This window comes from Nesoenas mayeri (genome assembly GCF_963082525.1).
Source record: "Nesoenas mayeri genome assembly, chromosome: 1".
Taxonomy (NCBI): Eukaryota; Metazoa; Chordata; class Aves; order Columbiformes; family Columbidae; genus Nesoenas; species Nesoenas mayeri.
This window is the reverse complement of record NC_137541.1, coordinates 13,347,649-13,374,510: the sequence shown is the minus strand read 5'-3', so window position 1 is coordinate 13,374,510 and position 26,862 is coordinate 13,347,649. Positions and strand designations below refer to the sequence as shown.

The 26,862-nt window shown below is 36.5% G+C and overlaps 1 protein-coding gene across 2 annotated transcripts in view; it reads right to left on the bottom strand.

Annotated features, from left to right (window-relative positions):
- Positions 1-26,862, bottom strand: part of MAGI2 (membrane associated guanylate kinase, WW and PDZ domain containing 2) — a gene marked incomplete at both ends in the record, with an annotated part of 741,772 nt that overhangs the window by 81,830 nt on the left and 633,080 nt on the right. For both annotated transcript variants that reach the window (XM_080355648.1, XM_080355649.1), the window contains 2 exons: positions 3,028-3,217; positions 7,841-7,872. In XM_080355648.1, the coding sequence (XP_080211774.1) occupies positions 3,028-3,217; positions 7,841-7,872 (222 nt within the window). The remainder of the gene's footprint in view (positions 1-3,027; positions 3,218-7,840; positions 7,873-26,862) is intronic.

Genomic DNA, 26,862 nt, shown 5'->3' with positions numbered 1-26,862 from the left:
GACTTAAAAAATGTAGTTGCACTCCACTTCTGTACTAATGGATCATTTGATTTGTCTCAAATCTGTATTGGTAGAACTGCCTCTACGGAACTGTTTTCAGTGAGAAAGCAACAGTCCTTTTTAATTCCTATGTGATCATTAAAAATTGAAATCTCTCTATCGCACAGGGTCAGGCAGGTCCTTGACATGCCTGAGGTGGAAAGACATTCCTGTACAATTAAAATCTTGCCTTTCCATGGAGACTTTGTGTTTGAAGCCCCTTTCTAGCTATCATTAGGTAGGGATGAGCATACCTAGTGGCAAGAGCAAAAGCTTGTGAATCAGGCTCCTTGGGTTTCTTGCTCTGCTTTGAGTCGTGTGGCTTGTGCTCCTCACAGAACTACGCTGTGATGCATAACTGACTCATCTCCCTGACACAGAAGCAGGAGGATTTGATAAGGTCCTGGTGAGTGCTGTAGTGAGATCCTCTGATAAAAGGATCTATAGAAATTCAGAGGTCTAGCAGTATGAAAAGAAACTGTTTAGTAACAGTCTCACTGTGAGAGAAACAAAAAATCTAGCACTATGTCTTTTTTTTTGAGTTTTCCAGGTCATAATTGTTCACTTCTTTGCACTATTTTTAGAAGATTAACCTCTTTCTTTTCTGGTCTTGCCAGCAGATAAGGCAGACTTGCTTTGAGATAAGAAGTACTTAAAAAAATCTGAAAGTAGCTGAACTTCTTCTGTATACTTTAAGGGTATGTCTTTACTGAAGATAACAAACCTGACACAGCCATATGATAGGAAACTGTATTATCTTGAAACTCTCCCTCCCATATACTCAATTTAGATGACAATTTCTTGACTCAGTAATGGATTTTCTGCCTGTTGTTCCTCTCACTTCAGGAAACACTAGCACTAAGTAGAGAATAAAAGCAATCAAAGGCTTGACAAATTGAATTTTCTAAAATCTGTGGTTATGGCATTCAAGAAACAAAAATCTCAGGGAGAAAAGAGATGTTTGGAGGCAGTTATTTAAGACCAAGGAATATGAATATGTGCAGAAGAGATCTGGTTGGAATTGAGAACTAGAGAAAATGTTCAAAGGATACCAGTGTCAGAAGACAACAAATTAAAGCTTTCAGGATTATCTGAAAGATCAGGACACTGCTGGAAATCTAGGAGGAGTGGTTACCATATTCTTGTTTTTTATCTCTCACTTTCTTTTTTTGGGCCTAACAGCTTCATGATTTTTAATTCTTATGTTGTCTGGATTTAATTCTTATTTTGTCTTTGTCTGAAAAAGGCTTGTGTACTATTTCCAGTTGCCTCTTGAACAGAATTCAAACGTAATTAAACCATTTAAACACAGGCTTTAGCATAACTCCAACCTACAAGTGAACAGCTCTTCCCTTGGTATAGAACATCCTCCTCAACACAGCAGATTATATCAGTAAAAGACTGGAGTTTGTGTTGATCAAGAAAGAGGTGCAATTCAGGGACTACGTTAGAGTTAACTTAGAGCTGATGAGAAAAAACTTGGTGTTCCTCCACCCTATCCATCCTGCTGGGGACTGGAAATACCAAAAAAAATCAAGAGATGCTGATGCTATAGTTAAAGAGCCAAGGAAAGTAACAGCATCACCAATCCCATATCTGGGACAATAATGTAGAATCACAGAATCATGGAACCATTTTGGTTGGAAAAGACATTTAAGATCACTGAGTCCAACCGTAAACTGAACACTGCCAAGTCCCATGAAACCGCGTCCCTAAGTACCACATTGTCATGTCTTTTAAACATCTCCAGGGATGGTGACTCACTCACTTCCCTGGGCAGCCTGTACCAAGGCTTGATTAGCCTTTTGATGAATACATTGTTCCTAATATCCAATCTAAACCACTTCTGGTGCAACTTGAGGCCATTTCCTCTTGTCCTATCGCTTGTTACTTGGGGAGAACAGACTGATACCCACATCACTACAACCTCCTTTCAGGTAGCTGTAGACAGAGATAAGGTCTCCCCTCAGCCTCCTGTTCTCCAGGCTGAACAGCCCCAGTTCCCTCAGCCGCTCCTCATCAGACTTGTGCTCTGGACCTTTTGCCAGCTTTGCCTATCCCTTTGCACATTCAAGAAATTTGTACCTTGCAGATCATGGATTATGATAGTTTATGTTTACCTCTGTCTCAGGGACCAGCCAATATAAATGGGCTAATCTGGATCAGCTGCAGTGCAATATTTTATGTGTAATTTATAAAGTAATTTGGTCTATAGGCTGAAGTAATTTATGAAATTAATTGAAAGGTGGCATGTTCAAGTAATAATTGCTATGAAAAACCTTTAATTAAACAAACAAACTACTTTGAGGCTCTGATGTTAATAAGTGTAAAATCTCTGTACAATTTTGAATAAAGTTTTCAGCTAAAATGTTATTTATGATAAGGAGTATATAAGTTTAACCCCTTTCATACTTGTGTAAGATATATGGTACACCACTCAAAAACAAGAAAAAATAAAATCAAGATGGTAATCTTGATGGCTCAGAACTGTTTTGTATAGATCTTCAAATAGTAGTTATTAGTGCTATGGGTTTCCTTCTAACTACTGAAGACAATGTGAAAACTTGCCCAAGTAATTTTTATAAAAACAAAAAAATCTGTAATTTCTTTAATAAATCTCACTTTAAAGTGAAAGTAAGGGAAAGAATTCTGTATTGATAAATTCAAATCCTCCTATTGGTTAACTATGAAGAAAAATAGCACAGTAAAATGTGGTGGCATATATACTGTTCTTCACTAAGGATTTAACAATCAGAATGAGGAGAGTAAAAATATAAGGGAAAATACCTTCAGAATCTATGCAAGATCTAGGAAAATGTATAAGTGTAGAATTTTCGAATAATTTATAATGGCTTCTGTTACTGGGATTATAGTTGCTTTCTTTAAATTACAAAAGATAATTATGGAAATTATGTCAGCAGTGACACATTCACAGGCAAAAGCTTAAAGTATTAAATGGTCAGCAGGGTGAACAGTGCTTTCACTTACGCCTACTTTCATAAATAGCTCTTGATTTCTCATACAGCTCATATGGGTCAGGTTTTCGTGGATCAAAGGCCTCTGTTGAATCGGGAAATGAACTCCTATGAAGAGCGGGTGGATAGGGAATATTCTGTGGCATAGCTGGAGCCGATAGGCTTGTTTGAGGGCTGCCTTGATTCTCCCATCGTTCCATCACCTGGAATAAAAACATACAGGGAATAAAGATAAAGTTTTGCCAAAATTGTGACTTCCACAGTGAGACCCAAGACGCTGATTTAAGTTAAAGATGTATTTTGTAAAATTAGCAAGTCTCTTTGCTGCCTTTTGAGATGAAAGTTGTGTGTTGTGCTGTTTATAAAATGATGTACTCAAATTTACTTGTCAATTTGTTGCTCATGGGAAGATGTGATCTTTCTTGGATAGTATGATCCCATATGGATTAGGGTCGAATGTTACCCTTGAGACATGTTTAATGCCTTTCCCAGCATGTGCTGAGCTGTTGGAAGTTATTGTGCTAATGGCAGAATTGATGGGTCTGTGAAGATATAGTTATCAGATTCATCAAAATACATAACTGTAATTAGTGTTTAACAAAGAAGTGGCCAGATTGGGTAGCAACTGAATGATCTTAATGCTCTATCTTTTGCATAAAAAAAGCTAGCTGTCCAGGGAGAAGCAGATTACTGTAACTGAGCAGAATTCACAGCATCAGTTGAAGAAAAAAAAAAGGGGGACAATTATTGCAGCAGGTATTTGAACATCTAGTGACAGCTGAAAGTTCAATGGTAAACCACAGAACACAATGAGAAAAAAGTGAGCATTAGCCTGATGAAGTCTTTTTCATTTCTTACTGTTTCTTTCTTATACAAAAATTACATTGGCACCCTCCAACTAAACTCGCAAGCATGGGACAAGCTTCAACTCTTCCAGACCATTTAGAGTAGAGAAGTACACAGCAGTTTATTATCTATGCATGAAAGCCACTTCAGTCCATGTTTTCTACAAGACTGCCCTTAGTGGTCTCACAAGTACATCAAGGCAGAAAAGACATAATACAATAGATTGCACAAAAGATGACTTGGGGAATCTGCATTTTTCTTTCTGAAGGACTTGGCTACTAATTAAATTGCATTAGCAAATATATTTGAAGAGGCTAAGTTAAACAAAACACAAAAGTTTATCCCAGGAAAAGAATATCTGCCTTTTGCTGTGATCGCTCCTGAAGCAAAGTATGGTAAAGACTTCAGAACAGTATGTGCTTGCACGTAACCCAACAATCAGTTAATTATACAAAAAATGACCCTTGGAAACATTGTGAACTGTAATTAAGTACCACCAACTTCTAGTGTTTTATCAGCAGTGCCTTATCAAAGATGATCGCAGGTTTACAGTAAGTTTGCTCTACAAATTCTGTGATTAACCTTTGCCTTTAGTTCCTGGGTTTCAGAAGATGTTTGGCTCAGCAGGCAGGCTTTGCTCTCTGTTCTGATGATTAACAGCATCAGGCTTTTTGCATACTGAGTATGTGTGGACTACAGATGTTTTAGAGTCCTCCTGGTGAACATGCTGAGTAACTATCACTCTGTACATCCCAGGTGATCTGACACTTGGCTTCATACTTCAAAATAAATAGAATATGGATATTGACCATTTTAAATTGTTGAGGACTTCATTCTTTATAGAGATTAGTGTTACAAATCAATCTGTGCTTCTGTCAGAGTTTCAGCAGTAAGTAGGGCTGGTTTATTAGAAACAACGAAGAAAGATCTCGGTATCTCAGTCAAACATAGGATGACTCTCATGCACTAGTATGCATTTGGTATGATATCTAAGTTGAGAAGTGTTATGAAGTGCTAATGATGAAGATATGGAATACTGTATTCAATATTCACCAATGTTGTTCGAGAAAGACACATTTATTTTGAGTCATATACACAAGATGGCAACTAGGATGTGATATAAGAGGGAACTATAGATATGTAGATCCTGTGTGATACACTGACATATGGACATACCTGAGTTACCATCAAAATAGCTTAGGTACAGGAAAGTACCTAGGGTACCCTCGGGTACCCTTTGTACCAAGATAAACTCATCCTCTTTGTTGGGCAAAGCAGACTTTGTTGTAAATCACCTGAATGTCACTATAATACTTCTGATAGCTCTTCTGGATCTAAAGGAATCTAAAGGAATTATCTCAGGTATATATACAAATATATACAGTATATCATTGTATCGTGGAAGTGTAAATTCAAAGGTCTACAGAAACAAACCTGATTATGACCCCTATATCTAAATAGGAAAGGAGAACTGGGCTAAATATATGCTCCTTATGATCAAGGAAAATAATGGAGAATTATATTTAGGTTTTACCCTTAGAAGAATCTAAAAAATATTACAAGTCAGTGAAACCAAACTATTTATCTTATTGCTATGAAGCAGAAAGACATGTGGGATCCTGTCTATCTAGAAGTGAAGTTTTCCTAACTTCTTGGTCAGTGCCAGAGAAATAGAACACTTACCTCTTTCAAAATGTGAAACTAAATAAAATTAAAATATTTAAAGAATGCTTTAAAAAGAGAAAGGAAAATATAATTATCTTTGATGAGCAAAGTTTTCCCTGGAGGAAGAACAAGAAACTGGAGATCAATTGGCAAAACCCTACTGGGTCCCATATGTCTAACTCTTGCTTGCTGGTTAGCTCTACATCTTCAAGAGTGAAATTAAAAAGCAAGGAAAACATTCTTACTTGTGGGTAATACTGCTAGCATAGATAGTTATATGAACAGATAAACACAAATTGAATTATATATTCCCAAACCTGTATCAAATAGTTAAATAGTTACATAGTGTTTTGCAGTGTGAGTTATCATAATGTCAGCTCACAGAGGAAGGTGCTCCTGGAAATGAGTAAGCATGGTATTGAGTGCAGGGCTCAAATCTAAGTCAGGGTAATGGTTTGGTGACATTGCTCAAGTTAATTTTGTACTAATCAAATTGTATTACATGTGATATATATAATATATGCACTATATACACAGAAAACACAGAAAATTTCTATCAGTCCAGGTTACTCAGGGGTGTTGAGCACACTAGGATGCACTGAACACCATCCTTAAGCCTCTGCCTCAGGGAGAGGAGCTTGTCTCTTCTCCTCTTCCAGCCAATGGCCCGTGGTTCCCTTTTTGCTATAAAGAATGGTGGGTACTTCTCCTCTGTGTAGCCAGAGAGGTGAGGGGGCACCATTAGTCACCCATGCAGAGAAGAAACCTGCGTTTGGGCTGTCTACAGTTTTTCTTTCCCATTACACACCTACAGGGCTGTTCTGGGGTGCTGGGAAGGCTTTCTGAACCTGCTGGTGCTGGCCTGATTGCTTCCGACTGTCTGCAGACAGTCAGTGCTTCAGGGGCACCTCGTTTCAATCTTATCTTCAAATCTTGGGCACTAGAGATTTATGTCTGATCATTTCTCTAGTTAAAGTGCTGACAGAGGAATTTCATACTACCTTTGTAAACTCCCCTACTGAGACTATCTCAAATAAACTAGCTGTCAGTGGTTAGCCTGCACGCAGGTATGGTATCTGCAAACAATGGTGTTATGTTATTTTGTGGGCCCTGGTTTCCTTAGACTGTTGCATGAAAAACTGCATCACTTGGGTTGTTTATCCAGATTCTGATTATTGGCAAGTGCTACTTGAATATGAACTACTATACTGTTTATATAACAAAAGTGTGCAAAATATCATCAACAATATGCTGATGTTTATATATTTGGTGCATATGTAAAGAAGATGAGCATTGACAGTTGCGTCAGTTGATTAATTAGTTGCTATTCATATTTGACAGGCTACACAAATTATTTTGGTATGCATTAAATGTGTTATGATCCAATATGAGAGGATGTGAAGTTGTCCAGATTCAACATACCACCCCACTCCCCCTCCAAAACATAAGAAAGGTATAAATCCTGTAAAAAAAATATTGCTATTGTTATTTGTATTACTCTCCGAAGCCTTCAGGCAGAGACAGGGCTTTTTTTGTCCTTTACACACCTCTGATGAGAGACAGGCATTGCTTTAAGATCTTTACATCTAAATTAAAAAGCCAAATTAAAAAATCCAAAACAAACCAGACAACCCAAAAAAATAGACTATGATTTCTTTTTACACTGTGAATGTTGTCACAACTTCAAAAATGATATAATGTGGCATCAACAGAATACATACAGTCACTGCTTACAGGTCTTACAGTAGCAAAGGTCTTCATACCTTGGGATTTAATGTCAAAATCATAGAAACATAGAAATATTGCTTAGAAGGCACCTCAGTAAGTTACCTAGTTCAAGCTCTCACCTGAAGTGTGACTATTTCCAGCTCTAGAACTACTAATGCAAGAAAGAGTAACAATCACTTTAAGGATGTTAAGCTCAATCCACTTGTAAACCAGAAAAAGTGCAGGTTGTCCATTGCAAAGAGGTTACCAACGAGAAGGCCAGCTAGACTAGCCTCACTGTTGAGGCCTTCTGCTGCCTTCTCCTCCAGACCCCTCACTTTTGATCCACTGCATTTCTGGTTCTTGACACCCATCTTAACAGCGAGACGTTCCTTTCTCCAAACCGCTGCTGGCAGACTCCAAGTCAATAGATTTGCAGAGCTTGTTAGTGAGGCCACCCCTGATGCTGTCTCACCTAGAGCTGGGGCACTGCTGAGAGGTATCTCATGAGCTGCGAACAGGAGGGTTATGTGAAAGTCTACAGAAATTTGCTTTGAATGACACTCATCATATGATGCCGATGTGTATAATTTTGAAAGGGAACTTACAGGCTTTGGAGTTTTCCATGGAGAAAAGAAACCTGAAACAAACAAAAAATAACATTAGCAGATTTTTCTGATGCATAAAGAGTGGAGGCTAAGTGGTGCCTATACTCCCATTCTCATTCGCATCTACAGATAATATTGGTATATATGAAAATTTTCTACACACAAAGGGTGAAAACAAAAACCACAGGGGATAATTTCTAAAAAAATATATGCATATATATATTTGTATATATATACACATAAATATGCAAGTGGAGCTATTGAGATCATTGCCATACTTTACAAACAGCATGGAATTAGGTTGAAATTAAAACAACTTAAAAAAAGGACTTCCAATTGTCTTGGTGGACATTGGATAAGACACCAAATGACCTGGTATTGATGTGTCAAATGCAGTTGCATCTTTAAGAAGAAGCAATGCAGATCATCCCATCAAGAAAACCTAATAATACAAGAGATTTTTTTTTAGAAGAAAAATGTTGAAAACAAACCCCAAACCTGTTTTATCAGTCTAGATAAAGTAGCCAAGTCTTGGGAGGGTTGCTTGTTTTGATACTGTTCTGGTTTTTTTGTCATAGTTAGCAAGTGGTCAGACATTACCTCTACACAACTGGTTATCATCTCCTATTCCTTGGCCATTGAGTGACTGATAACTTACTTTAGTGACTTTCATGAATTTCAACTATTGTAGCTTACAAATGTTTCGAACTCTCCTTTGCGTAAAAGGAGACAATTTGAACAGTCATTGTAAACACAGCTCTTGTGCAGCACAACATTAAAAAGCTTAGAAAATATTAAATAAAAAGAAGCATTTCAAAGGATATTGGGTCACATGTTTTAAAGTATCAGCTTTCAGCACAGCTTTCATTAAAAAACTCAGTCTCAGTTTAATAGCAGGTAAAAAAAAAAAAGTATGTGAACCTTCCTAAGTAAGATTAAAAGCTAATAACAAAGAGCTCATTTGTTTTGCCAGAAGCAGAAATGGGGCTTAAATTGAGACATCTACTAGGAAGGCTACTCTTGCATTCAGAAAATGAATGAAGCTGTAAGAGTAGCACTTCTTTTTCTAAGGTGAGTCTATAAAAAAAATAAAATCATGAGAACACTAAAGAAGTATTTTTCTATAGACAAATCACAATAGGAATTATATTTGTGTAATATATATATATAATGCATGTGAGGTTCCTAGAATTGGGTGATAATGAGATATTTTTTTCTGTCATGATATCAAATTCATTTAGACTGAAAAATTCTTGTAGTGAAAAAGCACTTGAGCTGTTTGCAGAGAAACACTGGCTGTTTTCTAATGCTGATGTATAAGCTATTAGTGCTTTTAAACAAAAAGTATATTGGGAAAAGTAATCATGAAAAGGTTTATGTTTACTGACTCTACAGTATCTAGATAAAAATGGCTATATTAAAAAGTAGACAGATTTCATCTACAAATTCAAGTTGAGATAATAGACATCAAGGCTTGTAAATCACCTTTAGTATTAAAGATTCTGTAGTAGAAACTCATTAAATAATTTCTTGGATGGCAGATGGCTACCTTTGTATTACCTGCTGTTGTTATGTATAGCTAATAAGAGTGAAAGTTAAAAAGTGTTTTCCCTCTCTAAGCTAAAGATAAGATTCGAAGCTTGCAAGGTTTGCTGAAAGGTATCTGAAATCAACATACTACACTGATTTGGTGTTTGGGAAAAACTGGTAGAGGTAACACTCCCTCCTAACTGGTACTGGTGTGCTTCCCATAACTCATAGGCAGCAAAAATTACTCAAGGTCAAATTGAACTGCCATTTTTTCCTGTTTACTTACTGTCTCCACCTAAAAATATGTTTTTCTGGAGTTATCAGAATTTTTTGTGATTGACTAAAAATATGATATGCATTCATAAATCAAATACATAATGAGAGATAAATCAAGATTTTTTTTAAAACTCTCTCAATTTAAAAAACTCAGTTATTCACCCAAATAAGGAGAACATGAACTTATATTTAGTTTGGAGGTTATGGGCACAGACTGCAACATATAAATGACAACATCTACACTCAAAACAAATAAAAGACCATATTTATTCACACAGCATGAAATTATGTTAAGAAAACTGATAGGTATAGGATGCCACAGAAGTAAAAGACCCAAAGCAAAATTTTAAAAAAGTATTGGATATCCATATGTGTACAAAAGCATGTTAGAAGCTAAAATTGCTAAAGGTAACAAACCTTGAAGCTGATATTGAAATCCATTCTTCAGATTTAAATTCAGCTATTAGACCAAGACCTCACATAAGATGAGATGGTGCTAGACTAAATAGATTAAGGTCTAGTTCCATTAAGCAAACTCTTATCTCTTTCATGTATTTCATGGTAATTTAATTTTGCCTCACATAACATCTGTATTCTCAGCCAAACTAAACACCCTTTTTCCCAATCTAAACAAAACTGTACTTTAGACAACGTATGGTGTTATCTGTTATTCAACATGTCCAAAATAATCCCTAATATTTAAATACATGCAACCGTTGCTGCAAATTCAAGAATTTAAGAGCATAATGCATATGCTATTAGTGCTTTTAAATGAAAAGTATATTGGGAAAAGTAATCATGAAAAGGTTTATGTTTACTGACTCTACAGTATCTGGATAAAAATGGCTATATTAAAAAGTAGACAGATTTCATCTACAAATTCAAGTTGAGATAATAGACATCAAGGCTTGTAAATCACCTTTAGTATTAAAGATTCTGTAGTAGAAACTCATTAAATAATTTCTTGGAAGGCAGATGGCTATCTTTGTATTACCTGCTGTTGTTATGTATAGCTAATAAGAGTGAAAGTTAAAAAGTGTAAGTGTAACGGAATTGTAAGTGTAACGGAAGCTTCACATGAAAAAAACATAAAAGCAAAATGCACTTTCCTGTGTATTCTGCATGTTCCCTTCAAATTTTCACCTTTAAATATTGTTCTGCATTCTGTATGGGATCAAATCCGCTACATGTTGAAAATTACGGCTCGGAAATGCACCTGTAGAATGTATCTTAATAATGTGTATGTAGTGCATACTCAACAGTGTTGGCCACCTGCAGCCACATCTACAGCTGGCAACAAGCAGCAGTGGATTTTCACCTAGTTTGACCTCACTTCACAACACCAAGTTTCCCCTTGACTTTCTGGCGCTGGTTCATTACGTGCTGTGAAATTTCCTGGCCAGAGACAGAGAGACCACACCTGAACAACAGCCACCAGCAGACTGGCAGCAATTCAGTACTGACTTAGAGGCAAGACTGGAATTTGTGCTCTGAAGGGTGCAGTTTCTGCTGAGTATTAATCCAGTACTAATAGTGCTCAGCCTTCTAATCAATTAACGTCTAACTAGGCATGCATACTGGATAAGGTCTTATAACCTCCTTATCTCACTTCCAGACCTCCACTTTTCCCTCCCCAGACTCCCAACTACATCTGTCTAACTTCTCCTACTGTCCAACTTCTGATGTCTTCTATAAAAGCATGAGTAGCTGGGAATATTATATACATGTACATATAAAAAACCCTCACCTAGTTATTCACATATACTTTTAAAATCTGAAATAATAAAAGTCAACTTAGATCCACCTAAAAATACTTCATGCAGTCTGTTCTTCCCATGAGTGGCTTTCTGCTCCCCCATGTGCCTGACAGCCACCCCTTCTCATAGTAGCTTCAGCACATAAGTCGTGGTTCACTTTCTGAAGACTCACATATCTTTCTATTTGTTTTAAATAATTTTCTATTAACACTCTGTGTAAAGGCAGCAGTACAGGTCTGAATTCATTTTGGAGAGTGGGGTTACTGGCTTCTGTCAAAGAGCGACCACCAGCATGCACCAAGATGCCAGCAGGAAAATGCTATTGTTACAATCTGGTGTATTGTAGTATTATGCATAAGCATGTGAGGATAAAATACATGACCTCATATGCTTCTCCAAAGTTAGTTTTGAGAATACAATGATTTATTTTTCAGTGTTGACCACTTGAACTGTAATGCGGTACAGCTGTTGGTGGCTGACACCTTTATTGAAATTTTAATGTTTTGTTTTAAATAAATAAGCTGAGGTACAGTAACAACCATATGCTTTTTAAAAATCAGAATGACATTTTCTCATAAAGAAGTGTTAGGAAAATTATTGTTGACATTGCTTTTTACATTATATTCACCACCTTCCAAAATGAGCTTCCCTGGAAATCAGAGATGTGATGGTTTCAATGTTGTAACTACTAAAAACCACCAGTGACGGAAAAGAGATTTTGGATTCAAGTGTATTTGTGGGAAAAAAGAACCTTTTTTTTCCACATCAAGGCAAATTCCAGCTTCAGGTTACTGTACTTCTCCTATTTGATGAAGATATCCTATAACAAAAGACAACTCACATCACATTCATTGTGTCTATTTCTTCTTATATACAAATTTAAGTATGCTTTTGTCATAAAATATGCTTACAGATTTCACATGCCTTACACTTCAGTCAGTATCTATTGTTTGAAAGTTTAGCTTTCTAAAAGCAGCTTATCAGACAGGACTTAGAGCATTTGCAAGATAGAGTCCTGATTCGTTTGATTTTGTTTGATTTTGTTTGATTTTGTTTTGTTTTGTTTTGTTTTGTTTTTTTTTAATAACAATCTGAATTCATCATATTATGCAATATCAGTAATACAAAACCAGCATTTGGTTATTAATCTGCTGCCATGTACATGCTTTTCATTACATTTTCATCTCCTTTATTCTTTTCCACTAGATAAACCAGTATCCTCGCTGTTTTGTATTGATTCCTGGAAAAGATCTTATGATATTGTAAAATCACAAGTAACTAACGTAGGTGTTGCTCAACCACAGGACCTTTAATGATGTTCACCTCTGTGGCAGGTGTGTATGTATAATTAAACTGAAGCCCGGGAACAGTTTGATTTCTGCAGTGATGGCGTGTGGTAGTGCTGCAGGGAGGAACTCAACAGCATCAAAGATAAAACCCTTTCATCCAAAGCAACGTTCAGTGTCCATCAACTCCTCTCCACATCACTTGTCACACTGATGATACAGCAAGTGTTTTGCCCATTAGCTTTTTCTGGGCTTCTTATTTTGTGTGTGTGTGCTATAAAAGCCTTGCTGCATATGGCTTCCTGAGCAAAGCTGTCCCAAGCACTGTACAGACCTTTCTCACGTAGATGCTTGGAAGTCAACGAACAGATGGCTGACGAGCACTCCCAGAGCATTAACTGACTCCATGGGCATCTTATCAATGTCCATGTGACAACACTTCAACAAAAGTTTTCCCTTCTAGAAAAGTTCCTGTATAAATTTAATGTAACAGTACTTTGGCTTTTATTTTCTGTACTTCTTCTTTCCCTTACTGAGATTCCTGAGATGTCTATCAGTTGCCTACACTGGGGCCTCAGTTCCAGAGCTGTCAAATACCCATTAATTTCAAATGGATGTGACAGTGGAGAACTTCTTTAAGAGTTCAGACTCATGGTGTACGCCACTAGGAGGATGCAGGGAACTGTTTCTTACCATTCGTGTTATATCTGGCTTATCGCCCTGTGTGTTTCGCTTTTGTTGAGCTATGCTAGGTGTGGCTGGATTAGGTGCACAGAATTCAAGCTAAAATTGGGCTCACTCATTAAGACGTAAAATATCCTCCAGCAAAAATTAAAAAAATACTGGTGGGAGAGATAATTTTTTTTTTTTTTTTTTTGCATACATAGAACAAATATATAGCATCAATTCAACTGTTCTTCAAATATTTTCCCCTTTTCAGGAAAACAATGAGAACAACTGAATTCAATTTATATACTGTAATAAACAAAATCTAAAAGGAAACAGTGATTTAAAATAAATAGAAATAATACTTATGAAAACAGTAGGTGATAAAAAGTTTGAATTGGTCATGTCATATTTAAAATATCAGATGATGTATAGGGAATGGCAATTAGTAGCTCCATTTCTAATAAAATCAATCATTACCAAGGAATATATTTTCAAAAGTCCATATTTTCAAAAACCTTTAAGTATTGAGCTCTTACTCTAGCAACACCAAAAGTTGATTTACCTTGAAATAAAGGGAAGGTGTAAGAAGACTGGAAGTCTAGCTCTTCAAGCATGGTTAGCTAGTCCTGTTGTCATATGTGCTTCAGAGTGACGGTGCCATGCCGTGGAGGATCCATTGGTCTTTGGTTGGGACGGCACCCGATGCAATGGGTTAAAAATCAACACAGCCCACATCAGGGTGATAAGAATGAGCCATCACGTTTGATGAGGCCCATAATGCTATAAAAGGTCAAACTCAGCATCTTTCCCTTGCTACACACTGGCAGCGCGTCAAGTAACTGACGTAGCGCTGCACTGCACTGGGATGAAAGCTGGTCATGGACAACAGCTGTATCAAATACAGGTTCAGATTAAAAAAGCTGTGAAATATGTCTGTCATCTTTAGGCCTATAACATAGGCCCAGATGTTATTAGCCAGTTTTGCCTGAAAGAGACTCGCAACGGTACAAACTGATCCTCAGCAGTTGCTTGTGGTGGCATTTTGCTTTATGCTTCACTATTCCATTGCTCCTGATCTCAATCCACATGAGACTGCCACAGAAATAGTGCTCCAGTCCAAATCAGCACTTATTTTCATTCTCTTTGGCCTACTACACCTGTGAAAATTGACTCCAAAGAACAACTCCTTTCCTGCTCACAGATAATGACTCTATGAAGGCACAAGGCAAAGAGCAGATAAGCTTCACAGGAAGGTCAGCTGGAGCTTTAGACCCCACTGGGGTATCACCTTCTCTGGCTCACCTCTTCTCCAGATTGACCTGGAGGCATCATGAGTCCAAACCTGTATTTCTTCCCTTCAAACTTTCAGGTTTCTTGATGACTAACATAAAGTGAGGGAAGGAGAAGTTTATCAGAAATTGTGTGGAAGCAGAGGAGTACCTTGGGAAATTAAACTGATCTCGTCTCACTGAAGACTACAGAACTGATACAAAACTCAATTGACTGTGAGATCAGGTACTAAGTTAATATTCATCTTTTTGTACATAGGAACACTTCTTATGCAGTTCATGAAGTTTGACTGACATAGCCTTCTTAAGCAACAGTTTTTCAGTAATATTCAGATCTTCACAAATAATTAGAAAAAGGATAGCTATTCAAAGTTATGAATGATAGAAGTACTTGCTGTTCAAACTGGGACCCTCACTGGTCACCTACATCTATGAGAATATCCTCTAAAATACACCAGAGAATCTCAAGCTACCATTAAGTTTTCACTTTCATGAATAGCAAAGAGTCTTTGTTAGCAAGAATATCGCTATCAGAAAAGGTCAGAAGCTGGAATAGTAATGAGTTAATTTACATTCTAATGGACATACAGCTATTTATTTTGCTTGACTGCTACAGCTCCGTGAATTGCTTATCAGTCAGAGATTTAAAATAATGTATGAAAGTAGAAAAAACCCAACAAATTAAATATCCTCTCTTGATTAATCTGCATGTGAATGAGAGAATTTCTAGATCATAGCTAAAATAGTGCAGAGGTAAATGCAACATTATCAGTGACACTTTTTGGATACTTAAACATACCTGAGTTGGGAAAAATAATAAAAATCTAAAACAATTTCTGGAAATTAGAAATATATTTTTGGAACAAGTAGTTTTTTATGTGGTCAACAAGAACAGATTATTTTCCACAGATGAATTTTGATATTAACCACTTTCACAATGTCTCATTGGGTGACAATTTAAACAAATCTTTTTCTCTTTTCTGGCACCTATTATCAGAACAGTGGCACACTGCTACAGATTTATCTCCTTGCTGGTAGCAAACTGTGTTATCTGAAGGACAAACATGTCTTGTAATAGATAAAATGCTGTTACAGTACAATTTGGAACAGATTTTCCTGGGACAACTTGACCCAGAGTAAAAAAAGATATCTTATGGAATGGAAGAAGACATTTGTCTCTTGCCTTTTATTACAGAAGCTCCTCCTAAAAGTTCAAGTCATTGGGTCTATGTCCTGGTTTATGATTTGCAGCTACAAGTAGTACTGGATGAACCATTACTTTCCTCAGCGAGGTCTCTAATATATGCATTTTATGTGAATACTAACCCAACCACCAAAAGTCCACATGCCCGGGTACTAACACACAGTGAATGGAGAAAGAGCTAAGAAGTTTGCTCACATGTTGTAAACTCTATCAACACCTTGAAAAGGTCAAGGTTATTTTTCTGTACATACAAGAAAAAGAACCTTTTCTTTGGCAGAAGGAAGATTTCCCTGAAGAATCTTCAGTTTTGCTCGTGTGTTCTCCAATCACTGATGCTAGTTCGCGTGCCCAGGTGAGGGTTTACGCTCTCTACCTTACTGCTCTGACACTGCAAGAGTTAGTAATGCAAATAATGCACCATCTTTTGCAAACTAATTGTCACACACAACTCTTCCTGAGCAGAGCAGACAAAGCAAGGTGAAAAGAGCGGTATATGTCACACACACTGAATTAGCAACATAATTTAGAATAGAAACTGAGTCTGCAGGGTCCTGACAGCTCATGACTGTTGCTTCTAGAAGTGCCAGTGAGTGTTTCCATACACGTTAAGACTTTGTATGCTTGCTAAGAACACGTCTGACAACTTAGCCTGACTTTACCGAAAGCTAATTTAAGCTTCAAAACTAACTTTTTAGGAATACTGCATCATATCTTCAGAGCTTTCTGACAGTCAGAAACTCTAACTATGCCAGTGTTTGCTCTTTCCTGTGTTTAGAATTCACTCCTGTTTAAGCTTTTACAGTTTCTAAGTACATTAGAGAAATCTCAGTTTACATTATGGCATGTGACTTTGATGAATATTGAGGCATGTTCCCAATATTTTCTGTTAAAATGCAGATGGAGCATAAGCTGTTTGTACACAGTGTCCTAAAGTCCTTTTAATGAACGTACATTCAAAAAAGTCTTCAGCAAATGTGGGGGGGAAAATATTCAGTAATAAATGTTTTCATTTTCTTACATGTGAGCTTCATATTAGGGCACAGGTGAAAAGGGGTCACCAGATATTTAGTATTGACATTTGTGCTACCAGTTTCTCCTCTTATAAATTTATTCATCCCATTCATGCATTCTCTCAGCTATCTGCTTCTTTAAATATCTGTTCCTGGACTCTCACAGACTTTTCCTCTAGGATTTTTGTCTCTGTGTCCTCATCCCAGTTTGAAAACTAATCCTATCCCTGAAACAGTGATCAGAAGAATCCCTAATAAAAGAATAAAAACAGACAAATGTAGGGAAATGCCCTTGGTGTCCATGACTGTTTCTAAGTGGGAGACAGAAAACCAGCACACTCCAACTAGTGGTGAATCATGCAACGGAGGTAGGACAGTCACGAACTGAGTCTAGAAAGATTTCAGACAACAACACAGAGATGACGATCTCACAGTAAGCCGAAAAACTGTCTAGACTCTGATGTTCGTACTGAATAGAATTTCAGATGTCAGCTCAATTGTGTCACCATCTAGTGTCTTTTGGGTTGGAAGATGTATCCTCATGGCATTGCCAGCAGTGACGGAGGTCCCATAGGTGGGAGGTGAGGTGGAATACCCAAGGGCATCTCGATTAGCATAGAATGCCAAGGTTTATGCTGTCTACTGAAGCTCCCATCAGTTGTAATGGACACATAGACACTTGCACCAAACTTAGACACCTATATGCAAACATTTAAATTCCAGTGTCATAGTCTGTGAATTTGGAACTTTACACAGATTCACAACCATAGGTTTAATATCAAGGGTCTAGTATCACGGCTGCCACGCCTTTTGTTACACAGAAGTCCATGCTGGATTGGAAGATATGACACAGGATATATGGGAGACGTCAGAGCTTCAGTTTTCAACCGGGGCAATCTCAAATCTCCCACTGTCTCTGCCATTTCTTGATAACTAGTGTATCTCAGATGGTCCTGAATGTCTGTTAGTGAGCTCAGAGCTCAGCTTGGAATTTCACTCCTATTGATTTTTTTGAGGTTTGAGAGCACTGGACAAAAGTTCATCATAAAGCAACAAATAAATTAAATTACAGAGACTGAGAGAGCCTGGTGGTTTCACCTGCCTGCCTTTCTGTCATTATTAAATTACACTGTAGTAACTTCAGAATTTTGTGTTTAATATGCACTAAGCAGTCGGTGTGGTTCTGAATTTTATTGATTTGCCTTTGAAATATCTTCTGTGACAATGGGAAGTGTCAGGAGCTCAGGCATGTTAATCATAATTGGCTTTTTCATACCACATGGCAAAATGATAAATGCTTGATGGCAACATAATGAAAAGGTAATCATGTCATTTAGCCACGGTGGTGGAAACTGGAATAAGCAATAGCACGGTTATTTCATTCTTCAGATCCAGATGCTATTCAAAATAATAATTTCCAATTTCCTGTTCTTTCACACCAGCTTGACAGACCAGTTCATTCCTGGTAATAAGGACTCAGATAGAACAGAAAGGTTGACAAACACTGGGAGAAAAGACTAACAGTAGAAAAAAAACTTATCACAAGATTCAAGTTTTACATGGTTGAATCTTAGCTGTGAAGGTTTATCGTTTAGTGCAGGAAAGCAAAATATTTGGCAAGGGATGTTAGTGAGAGGCCAATGTCTAAGGAGTAACAAAAATGTGAAGAAAACAGTGAATTTCTAAACTCTCACTTCCGTGGTGGAACCTCTGGGTAATTCACTTTGCTTTGAACTGCTGAAGATTTGATACTGTCTAACCTGACATGTACCTAATAGAGACAAACCTTTGCTTTCCTGCTCAGCCAGTCAAGGGGCGAGTCTCAGTATTTGACTTACTTATAAAGAAGAACAAAGCTGAATTAGTAAAAGATTTGCAGCGATCTAAATTATAATAGTTAAATGACATGAAGTTCAGAAGATTTAGCATAAGACCATAGGAGCCTGAATGAAAAAAATGATAGAGAAGTAATGATTGATGGATGTGATACTATTGCAGTAGAGAACACTAAAGAGTATGAAGCATGATAAATGGATCAAGATGACCTGGTTTGCAAGAAAAAGGTTGAGAAATGTCACATTTTTCTGAATTCCCCAAGATTCAAAGATGAGAAATTAACATAAAAAAAGACTGAGTCCTTAAATCTAATGAGAGAGGAACAGTACTGATGTGAATTTTATAATGTTTAGAGTGTGTGCTGGTCATGTGTAGTCCTGTGCGGTACTTTAAAAAGTTAATGAACAGAACACTAAAAAATGATGCTGATAAAGGATCCTGACAAGATAGTCGGGAAATGATAAGTATTAAATGAATGTATTACAAGGAGAAGCAAGAAAAATCGTGTATAGGTATTTTTTTTTTCCTGTGACAGTGCTCTGTCTCTCAGAGGAACATAAATTGATTTCAGACTGTTGAGTTTTAGACGACATGCCTAACATAATGGAAATAACCCCTCAATACTGAGAAAATTGGAACAGTACATAAACTTGACAAGTTAAACAGAGAGGATTATTATGCTGACAGTCGTGAAGCACCTTGTGGACCTCACAGCTGGCCTAAACTTAAAAGTTAGCATTTTAAGAAAGACTTGCTAGGGTACCTAGCATGTATGCCCCTCCTTTTTTAAAACCAGAATTTACTGTGTAAGAAAGCAAACAGTACAATTAATCAGTGATAGTCCTCAAATCAGACGTGATACATATTTTTTCCTTGTAGTTCCCCCAAGAACAAGTAAATCAAAAGACACTAAAGGTAGATCGGTATCCTCTTTACCCAGTCACCATACAGTTTTGCTGGCTTATAAACACAATCAGCTAGGATAGGAAATTGTAGGGGATTATGCCCCTGGCTTTGTTTGTTTGATTTTAACTCTTATGAGCTAATTTTGAAAGTATAACTCAGGTCATAGGGATCAGCAACAAAAGGTCTACTTCAGGGGAAGGAAAAGGTTGATTTAAACTACAGCTTGTTTTCATTGGTGGATGGTGATTCACTAAAGCCATTTTTGTGAAAAGTAGCTGCCTTTCCAGAATACACAAAACATTTAATTGTTAAAAATAACAAAAATCAGCTTTTAGATGAATTTCTAGTTAAATTCCAGATAAAATACCTAGCAGCCATCTAATATTTAGCAGGACCACCTAATATCTAGCGAGCACTAAATATTAGATGCTCTTGATAACATGTAGCCTGAATTAATTTATCATATTATTAAAAGGCCTTTGTTTCTTATAACATAAGTAAGCTTTTTGATCTATCCGGCAATTGGCCATTGTAGACTAAATTGCTCACTTTCGCAGTGGGTGTTCTCTTTGGCGAATTTTTTTAAAAGGTCTGGGACTCAAACTTGCTGGGAGGTGTTTTAAGCCTAATAATATTTCATAGGCTAAAGGAAACTAATTACAATTCCATACTAGTTTCAACAAAATTATACATCCAGCTACTCAGAATTTAATAATTCAGAAATTATTGCTTCAATTTGAAAATATTAGCTAACATAAAACAGAAAGCAAGCAAAAATATCTTCAGATCCTCCATTGAACAGCTTTTCCATGAAGAATGTTCTGGAAGTTATGTAAGTGTTCTGCTATACAAAGAAATACAAAGAACATCTTCAATCTGGTAAAGATTATTTACTGTTAATGAAAACTAGAGAAAACAGTGTGCAAGTAGCTATCACATATTAATGAATAGAAGTGGGTACCTCTGTGCAAAAACGCAAGTAGTGAATTTTCATTCATCCCTTTCCTAGTATGAATGAGTTAGAAATGCATCTGAATTGCAACTTTTACACCAGCACTCTGCACTAAATGCATTTTGATTTAATGACACAAATACATATCTTGTTACACTGCAGTTCTTTATCTCTCAGACAACACAGGGGAGCAGAATTAAAAGCTTGGGAATACTTCAGAATTAATAGTCATGCTCAGATTAGTTTTAATTCTCCAACCACAGAATTTCAGAAGCATTATTTTTTCTCTCTTCAATTTGTTTAATTTGCAACATTATTTTCCATGAGGAACTGGAAAAAAAAAATCTTATTTATTGTATTGCTCTCTAAATTGCCATTATTTATTTTTATATCCACTATTATTTAAGATTTGTGTATATTTCCAAATATAACCTTCGTAGTTGTAAATAGCAAAAGGGAAATTTTTAGAAAAGTAGCAGTAGTAAATTTCCATTTATGGCTCTTTTTCTGACTTCATCATTACAATGATGCATATTATCTTTGTGTTTTATCACCACAAATTGTAAAACTGGTGTAACAGTACTTTGCCCTTTTGTAAAAATCTCTGAAATCCCTAGAATTTCTCTGTAATTTTGTTTCTTATTTAAATAGCCACAGAAATTATGTCAGAGTTACTGTTCAGGAGGAGAAACATCTTCATTTCTTAGTTCCAGCATTCAAGCCCTTGATCTGCAATGTGCAGAATATGCCAACCTGGGATGTTGATGAAGAAATTACTTTTTATTTTGTGGCAATATGTAGCAAGTCTTGATTTGGTGTTCTATTCCTGCCTGAGATGGAATCACAGTTTCACCAAAGCTTTAAGTTAGATCTGCCTAGACTCCTCCTCTCAGACAGCTCCAAAGGCTCTCCAAACCAAACCAAACCAAACCCCAAATCACCAGGCTTTACTATAATAAAACTCAAATACATAACTTTTTTCAAATAATAAACTGTAAAATGATTAGCTGGAATATAGAAGCAAAAGGGTTTTCTGAACAGCTTTCCCTGCTCACTATTTCCCTACATTACAGATTCTTGTTTCCAGTCTAATCAATGACTTGTTAAAACAAGCTCTATATCGTTCCTGCCAGCTCCCAGAAGATTTTAGTCCCATTCCCTCTGAGGTCTATGTGTCTTCTCCCTGCTGACTTCAGCTGGTTCCTGGATTAGACTCCAGATGTCCAGCTCTTTTTCCTGAGTCGCCTTCCACTTGCTCAGATCCCACAACTGTTGGAAATGTCTCTCTATGAGGAGGACACCAGGGAGGAGTGATCTGCCTTCACTGCAGGAGGACCTGCCTGACCCTGATACTTCTCAGAGGAAGGAAGGTCGCATACACACTTTGAAGAAACCAAATAGGTTCTCTGACTCAGACTGCTATTCTGTCCTTGACACAAAGGATGGTTGTAGCTCTTTTAAGTAAACAGATTCTCATGTTAACCATAAATGTCTATCAAGAAATTTTATATCTATCAGACTCATGTACCCAGAGTGTTGTAGGTCAGGGATTGTGCTTCCTCTTGCTGAAAAAAAAAGTAAAAGGATAATCCTACAACATGAGTCCTTAGAGAACCAGTTCAATTCAGATACTTCTGAATCTGGGTATTAAGGAAACACCTTTCCATCTACCTTGCACATGGACAATTGAATCAACCATTACTTTTGTCAATAAAGAATTGTGTGCTGTCTACAACTACCTGAAAGGAGGTTGTAGCATGGATGGGGTTGGTCTCTTCTCCCAAGTACCAAGAGACAGGACTAGGGGAAAAGGCCTCAAGTTGTGCCAAGGGAGGTTTAGATTGGATATTAGGATACTAGATATTAGGAAAAAAATCTTCATGGAAGGGCTTGTCAGGCATTGGAACAGGCTGCCCAGGGCAGTGGTGGAGTCACCGTCCCTGGAGGTGTTTAAAAGGCACTTAGAGAAGCTTCTTGGGGATGTGGTTTAGTGCCGGAGTTAGGTTATGGTTGGACTTGATGATCCTGAGGGTCTCTTCCAACTCAAATAATTCTATGATTCTATGATTCTAAAATCCTAGAGAAATGCCATATTTCAGGTCATTACTAACAGTAACAGAACTTTAGTTAGATAAGACTCCCACAAGAGTCTTGATCTTTGCATCGTGTATGGAAGTGTCATGCAATAACTTTGAAGTAAATGTGGAAAATGAGAAGAAGGATGGAAAAACAAATACTAATTTAAGAAGCAGGAAAAACGATCTGGAACAGGATCTCATTGATTTTGTTAACATTCATAATAAATGCAATAAAATAGTTTACTGATGATATCTTACTGAGAAAAAATAAATAAACAATGTTTTATTTTAAGAAATTGTGCTGAATTTTCCTTTTTTATGGTGATGTTATGCTCAGTTGATTATTTGTAATGATTCAAAAGCACTTTGGCAAATTTGGACTGCAATCTTTTCTCTCCGTTTCAGGAATTAATTTACAATGACTGCATAAAAATCCTCCCTGTTTGCTGATGCTTAATTTATGAAGTATTCTAAATTGCTCTTTATTAGTCATGTGTCATCTGTCCAATGACACGGACCAATCTCTCTGCCTTCTACAAACTTTATCAGTATTGATTTTGTTTTCTACAGGATCTTCATAAAAATACAATATATAGGCAAAAGCCAAGAACTTATTCTAGAGGAAGCTCATTAAAAATATATTCCCTCACTAATTTCCTACTTATAATTATGTTAAAAGATCAATCAGTTAACTAATTTTTCAATTCAATGTCAGCCAGACTAATTTTACTTCTCTCCATTTTTAAATAGAGAGGAGTTGTTACATGTAAAGCCTTAAAAAATTCCATTATGTAAAAACAACTAAAATTTATAATCAAACTTGTAATATTAATAAAGATATTAATATGTATTTAATCAGAACTAATCTATTTTCTGCAAGCCCACATTAATAACTTCCCTTGTTATAAAGAAACCCAGATTACTTTCTACAGTAGCATAAATGGGATTCCAGATTTAGCTATAGTGCATAAAGGCAGATTCCAACTTCAGTGATAATATACTTTTTTTTTCTTTAATACCTTCAGTTCTATGCTTGCCTCTGGTGTGTGTGCAGGAATCATGGTACACACCCTTGTCTGGCTGGTCAGATAAACTATGGTCCTTGGCCAGACTCCTCTGCAATGAGTGGAGTGTGATGCACAAACTCAGAGAATAAGCTGCTTAAGCAACGACTGAAAAAAATGACATAACCCATCCTCTTCAGGTACTTATTTTACACTACTAACTGCAGGGGGGACTATTTTGACTAGTGTAGACTACAAATATAACTTTTTTGCAGTTAAGTTGGGATTCATCTAACCAAAAGTGAGTAGAAGTTTAAATATGAAACTTTGGTGGATGAGTTTTTAAAAACTGTAACAATCAACAGGGAAGAATAGGCTCTTTTGGAATACTATTCATTTTAGCTACTCCAGATGTTCACAGTAGCTGAGATGTGCCAGTTTTCTTCACCAGACAAGGATGCCTGCTTGCTGCCCAGCTCAAATGAGGAAGGATGCCCTGTAGCTCTACACAGGATCCCTGATAACAACATCCAAGCTGAACGTGTCTGTAAGCATTGCAGGGCAAGCCTGGGAAGACAGGCTGAAGTACATAGCATGTAAAACAGTTCCAGCCTCTTTGCCTTTAAGGACCTATAAAAATGTACATTGACAATTAATTATCATGACTATTTAAAAAGGGCCATTTTGACTGCAACTGTATATAGTTGCTTCTTCTTTTAGTACAATGCATACTAATGTGCTTTTAGTAGGATAAAGAGCTTGATAAAGTTGGAAGTCTGGTATACAATGAACAAGTTACAAGATAAACCTCTTCCTTAATTAAGATTAACCTTAGTAGAAATAATCATTACAGTTGATGTTCATGTAGTGAACACTAGCTGGCTCAGATTATCTAGCTGCTCCTATTTTAGAGCCAACCTCACAAGCCATTAAGTTCTCTAAGGAATATTATATAATAATTAAAAAAAATGAACAGTGTGATTTTTCATTTATAGTGTGAGAATAATTTGCTCTGTATGTAATGTCAATAAACACATCTGGCACACTGAAATAAAAAGTATATCTTCATTCTTTCTGTCTGCATCAATTTCTAAAGAACTTTTGTATATGAAGTCATATCTATATGTGTTACACTATATATATATACATATATATATATATATATATATATATATACAAGATTAAATAACTTCTCTTTCTCTCTGAGAAGTATTGTGAAAAAGTTGAAAATTATCCAGATGGTGATTTATTACATTCAGTCAGAGACCTCTCTTTTAGCAGCTTGGGCCCCCAAACATGAGAAAGATGGAGATCCATAGAATAATAGAAGTGTTTAGATTGGAAGAGACAGTTGGAATTCATCTGGTCCAATCCCCTGCTCAAAGCTAAGCTAAGCTAAGTTCAAATGAATGACAGCTTCTCTGAATTGCTGAAATGAAGGAAAATGGAGCCAGAATGACAAGCAGTAAACATACAGACTGAGTAAAAACTGGAAAAAGCTAGTGAAAAAGGGTAGAAATTGGATGGAGATGACTGTTTTTGGCTTTATCACTACTTCACAGATATGATGGTGTTTATACTACTATAGGGAGGCACTGCTTGGCCCCAGATGCCTAAGATAAAAATGCTTACTGAGAACAAGTATTTGAAAATGCAGAAACTATTTCACATGAACAGTAAAAAAAAGATCTTGGCTTTGTATTGACAAATATGTTTAGTTAAGCTATTAAAATATATGTAGATCATACTATGTTATTTCCCATAATCAACAAAGTTTGTCTATGATGCTGACTAATCCCTGAAGTATTACTTAATGATTTAAAAAAAATCTTTAAGGAAAAGCGTACTATTATTATTGCTATCATCATCATCATCATTTATCCTTTTAAAATATTAGCAAGCTTTCTGCTGGGGAAAAAAACAACTCATGGAAATGCAAATTAATTGATGAAATGAATGTAGAGATCATTAAACTACTTTCTCATTCAGAGGTTTTGAGTCTGTGCTTTTATTCTTTTTCTAATTATCACAGGATCTTTAGAAGTTCTCTATCTAGAATACATGAAATCCAATAAAAATGCTTACAACAGAGAAAAAAATATTCTGAAAAGTCCATCAAATACAGCTTGCACCTAACTGAATTATATACTAAAAATAAGGTGACGCTAGGAACGTGTGCACATAAAGCTTGGCTCATGGTAATAAAAAATATGAAAAAAATAAAAGTCAAAGTTTTTCTCATTTATCAAACACAAAAACGGCATGGTATGTTTCTTATACACTGAAATACTGTTCCAAGTTATGACAAATCTGGCTTTGGAAAGAAATCGATTTCTTTTTGAAATCTGCTTGGACACACTTGGGAGTCAGCTTTCAGAGTTTGTGCCTGACAGCTTTGGCTTCCATGTCCTTTTTTATACTGTATTCTGAAAGTGACACGCAAAGATGTATGTATCCTGGTGTTGGTTTTGATTGTGTTTGAATTATGAGTCACCCAAAGGCTTTCTGGGAAGGGCAGTGTTGTATTTCATAAATGCACGCTCTTGGTTTATAAAAAAAAATTAAAAGCTGAGCGTTACTCACAGAGGGTTAGTGTAGCCATTGCAAAGCCTTCCTTCCCTTTTTAAGAATGTGAAATAAAATTGCTTAAGGAATTGTACAGGTGTAAATACTTAATCTATAAGACTAATTTAGTTTCTGCATTTTTACTTGACAGGCAAACTGTAGAAGCCAAGAGAGTTTTGTGGCTGTTGAAAGTGGTTTGGGAAGTGCTTGAAAATCACACCTTCCCATCTCCCCAGTGCTGTATCTCACGTCTGTAGCACAATAGATAATGTACTCACTTGTTTAATAGTGTATTAGCTTACTTTATTACTATAAAATATTGCACTATATTACAAATCACCACGTCACAACGTCTACACAATGTACTTTGACAACAGATTTGGAAACCCAACAAATGTTGTTTAATAGGACATTACATTATACTGAACCAACAGAAACATTGTTCAACACATTCAGACTAAACTTAAGACATGCCTCAGTACACAAGCACAGTTTATATGGTACTTTTTTAGAGTCCAGCTCTGTAGTTCTCCTTCCTTAGGCTGAGATCTCCCAAATCTCCTCTGAGGAAAGCTAGGCTCACCCAGAGTGGGCTCACCCAGAGGCTACACTATGGGCAATTAGGAAAACAAAAAAGAGTTTCTTCATGCAGTGGGTTCT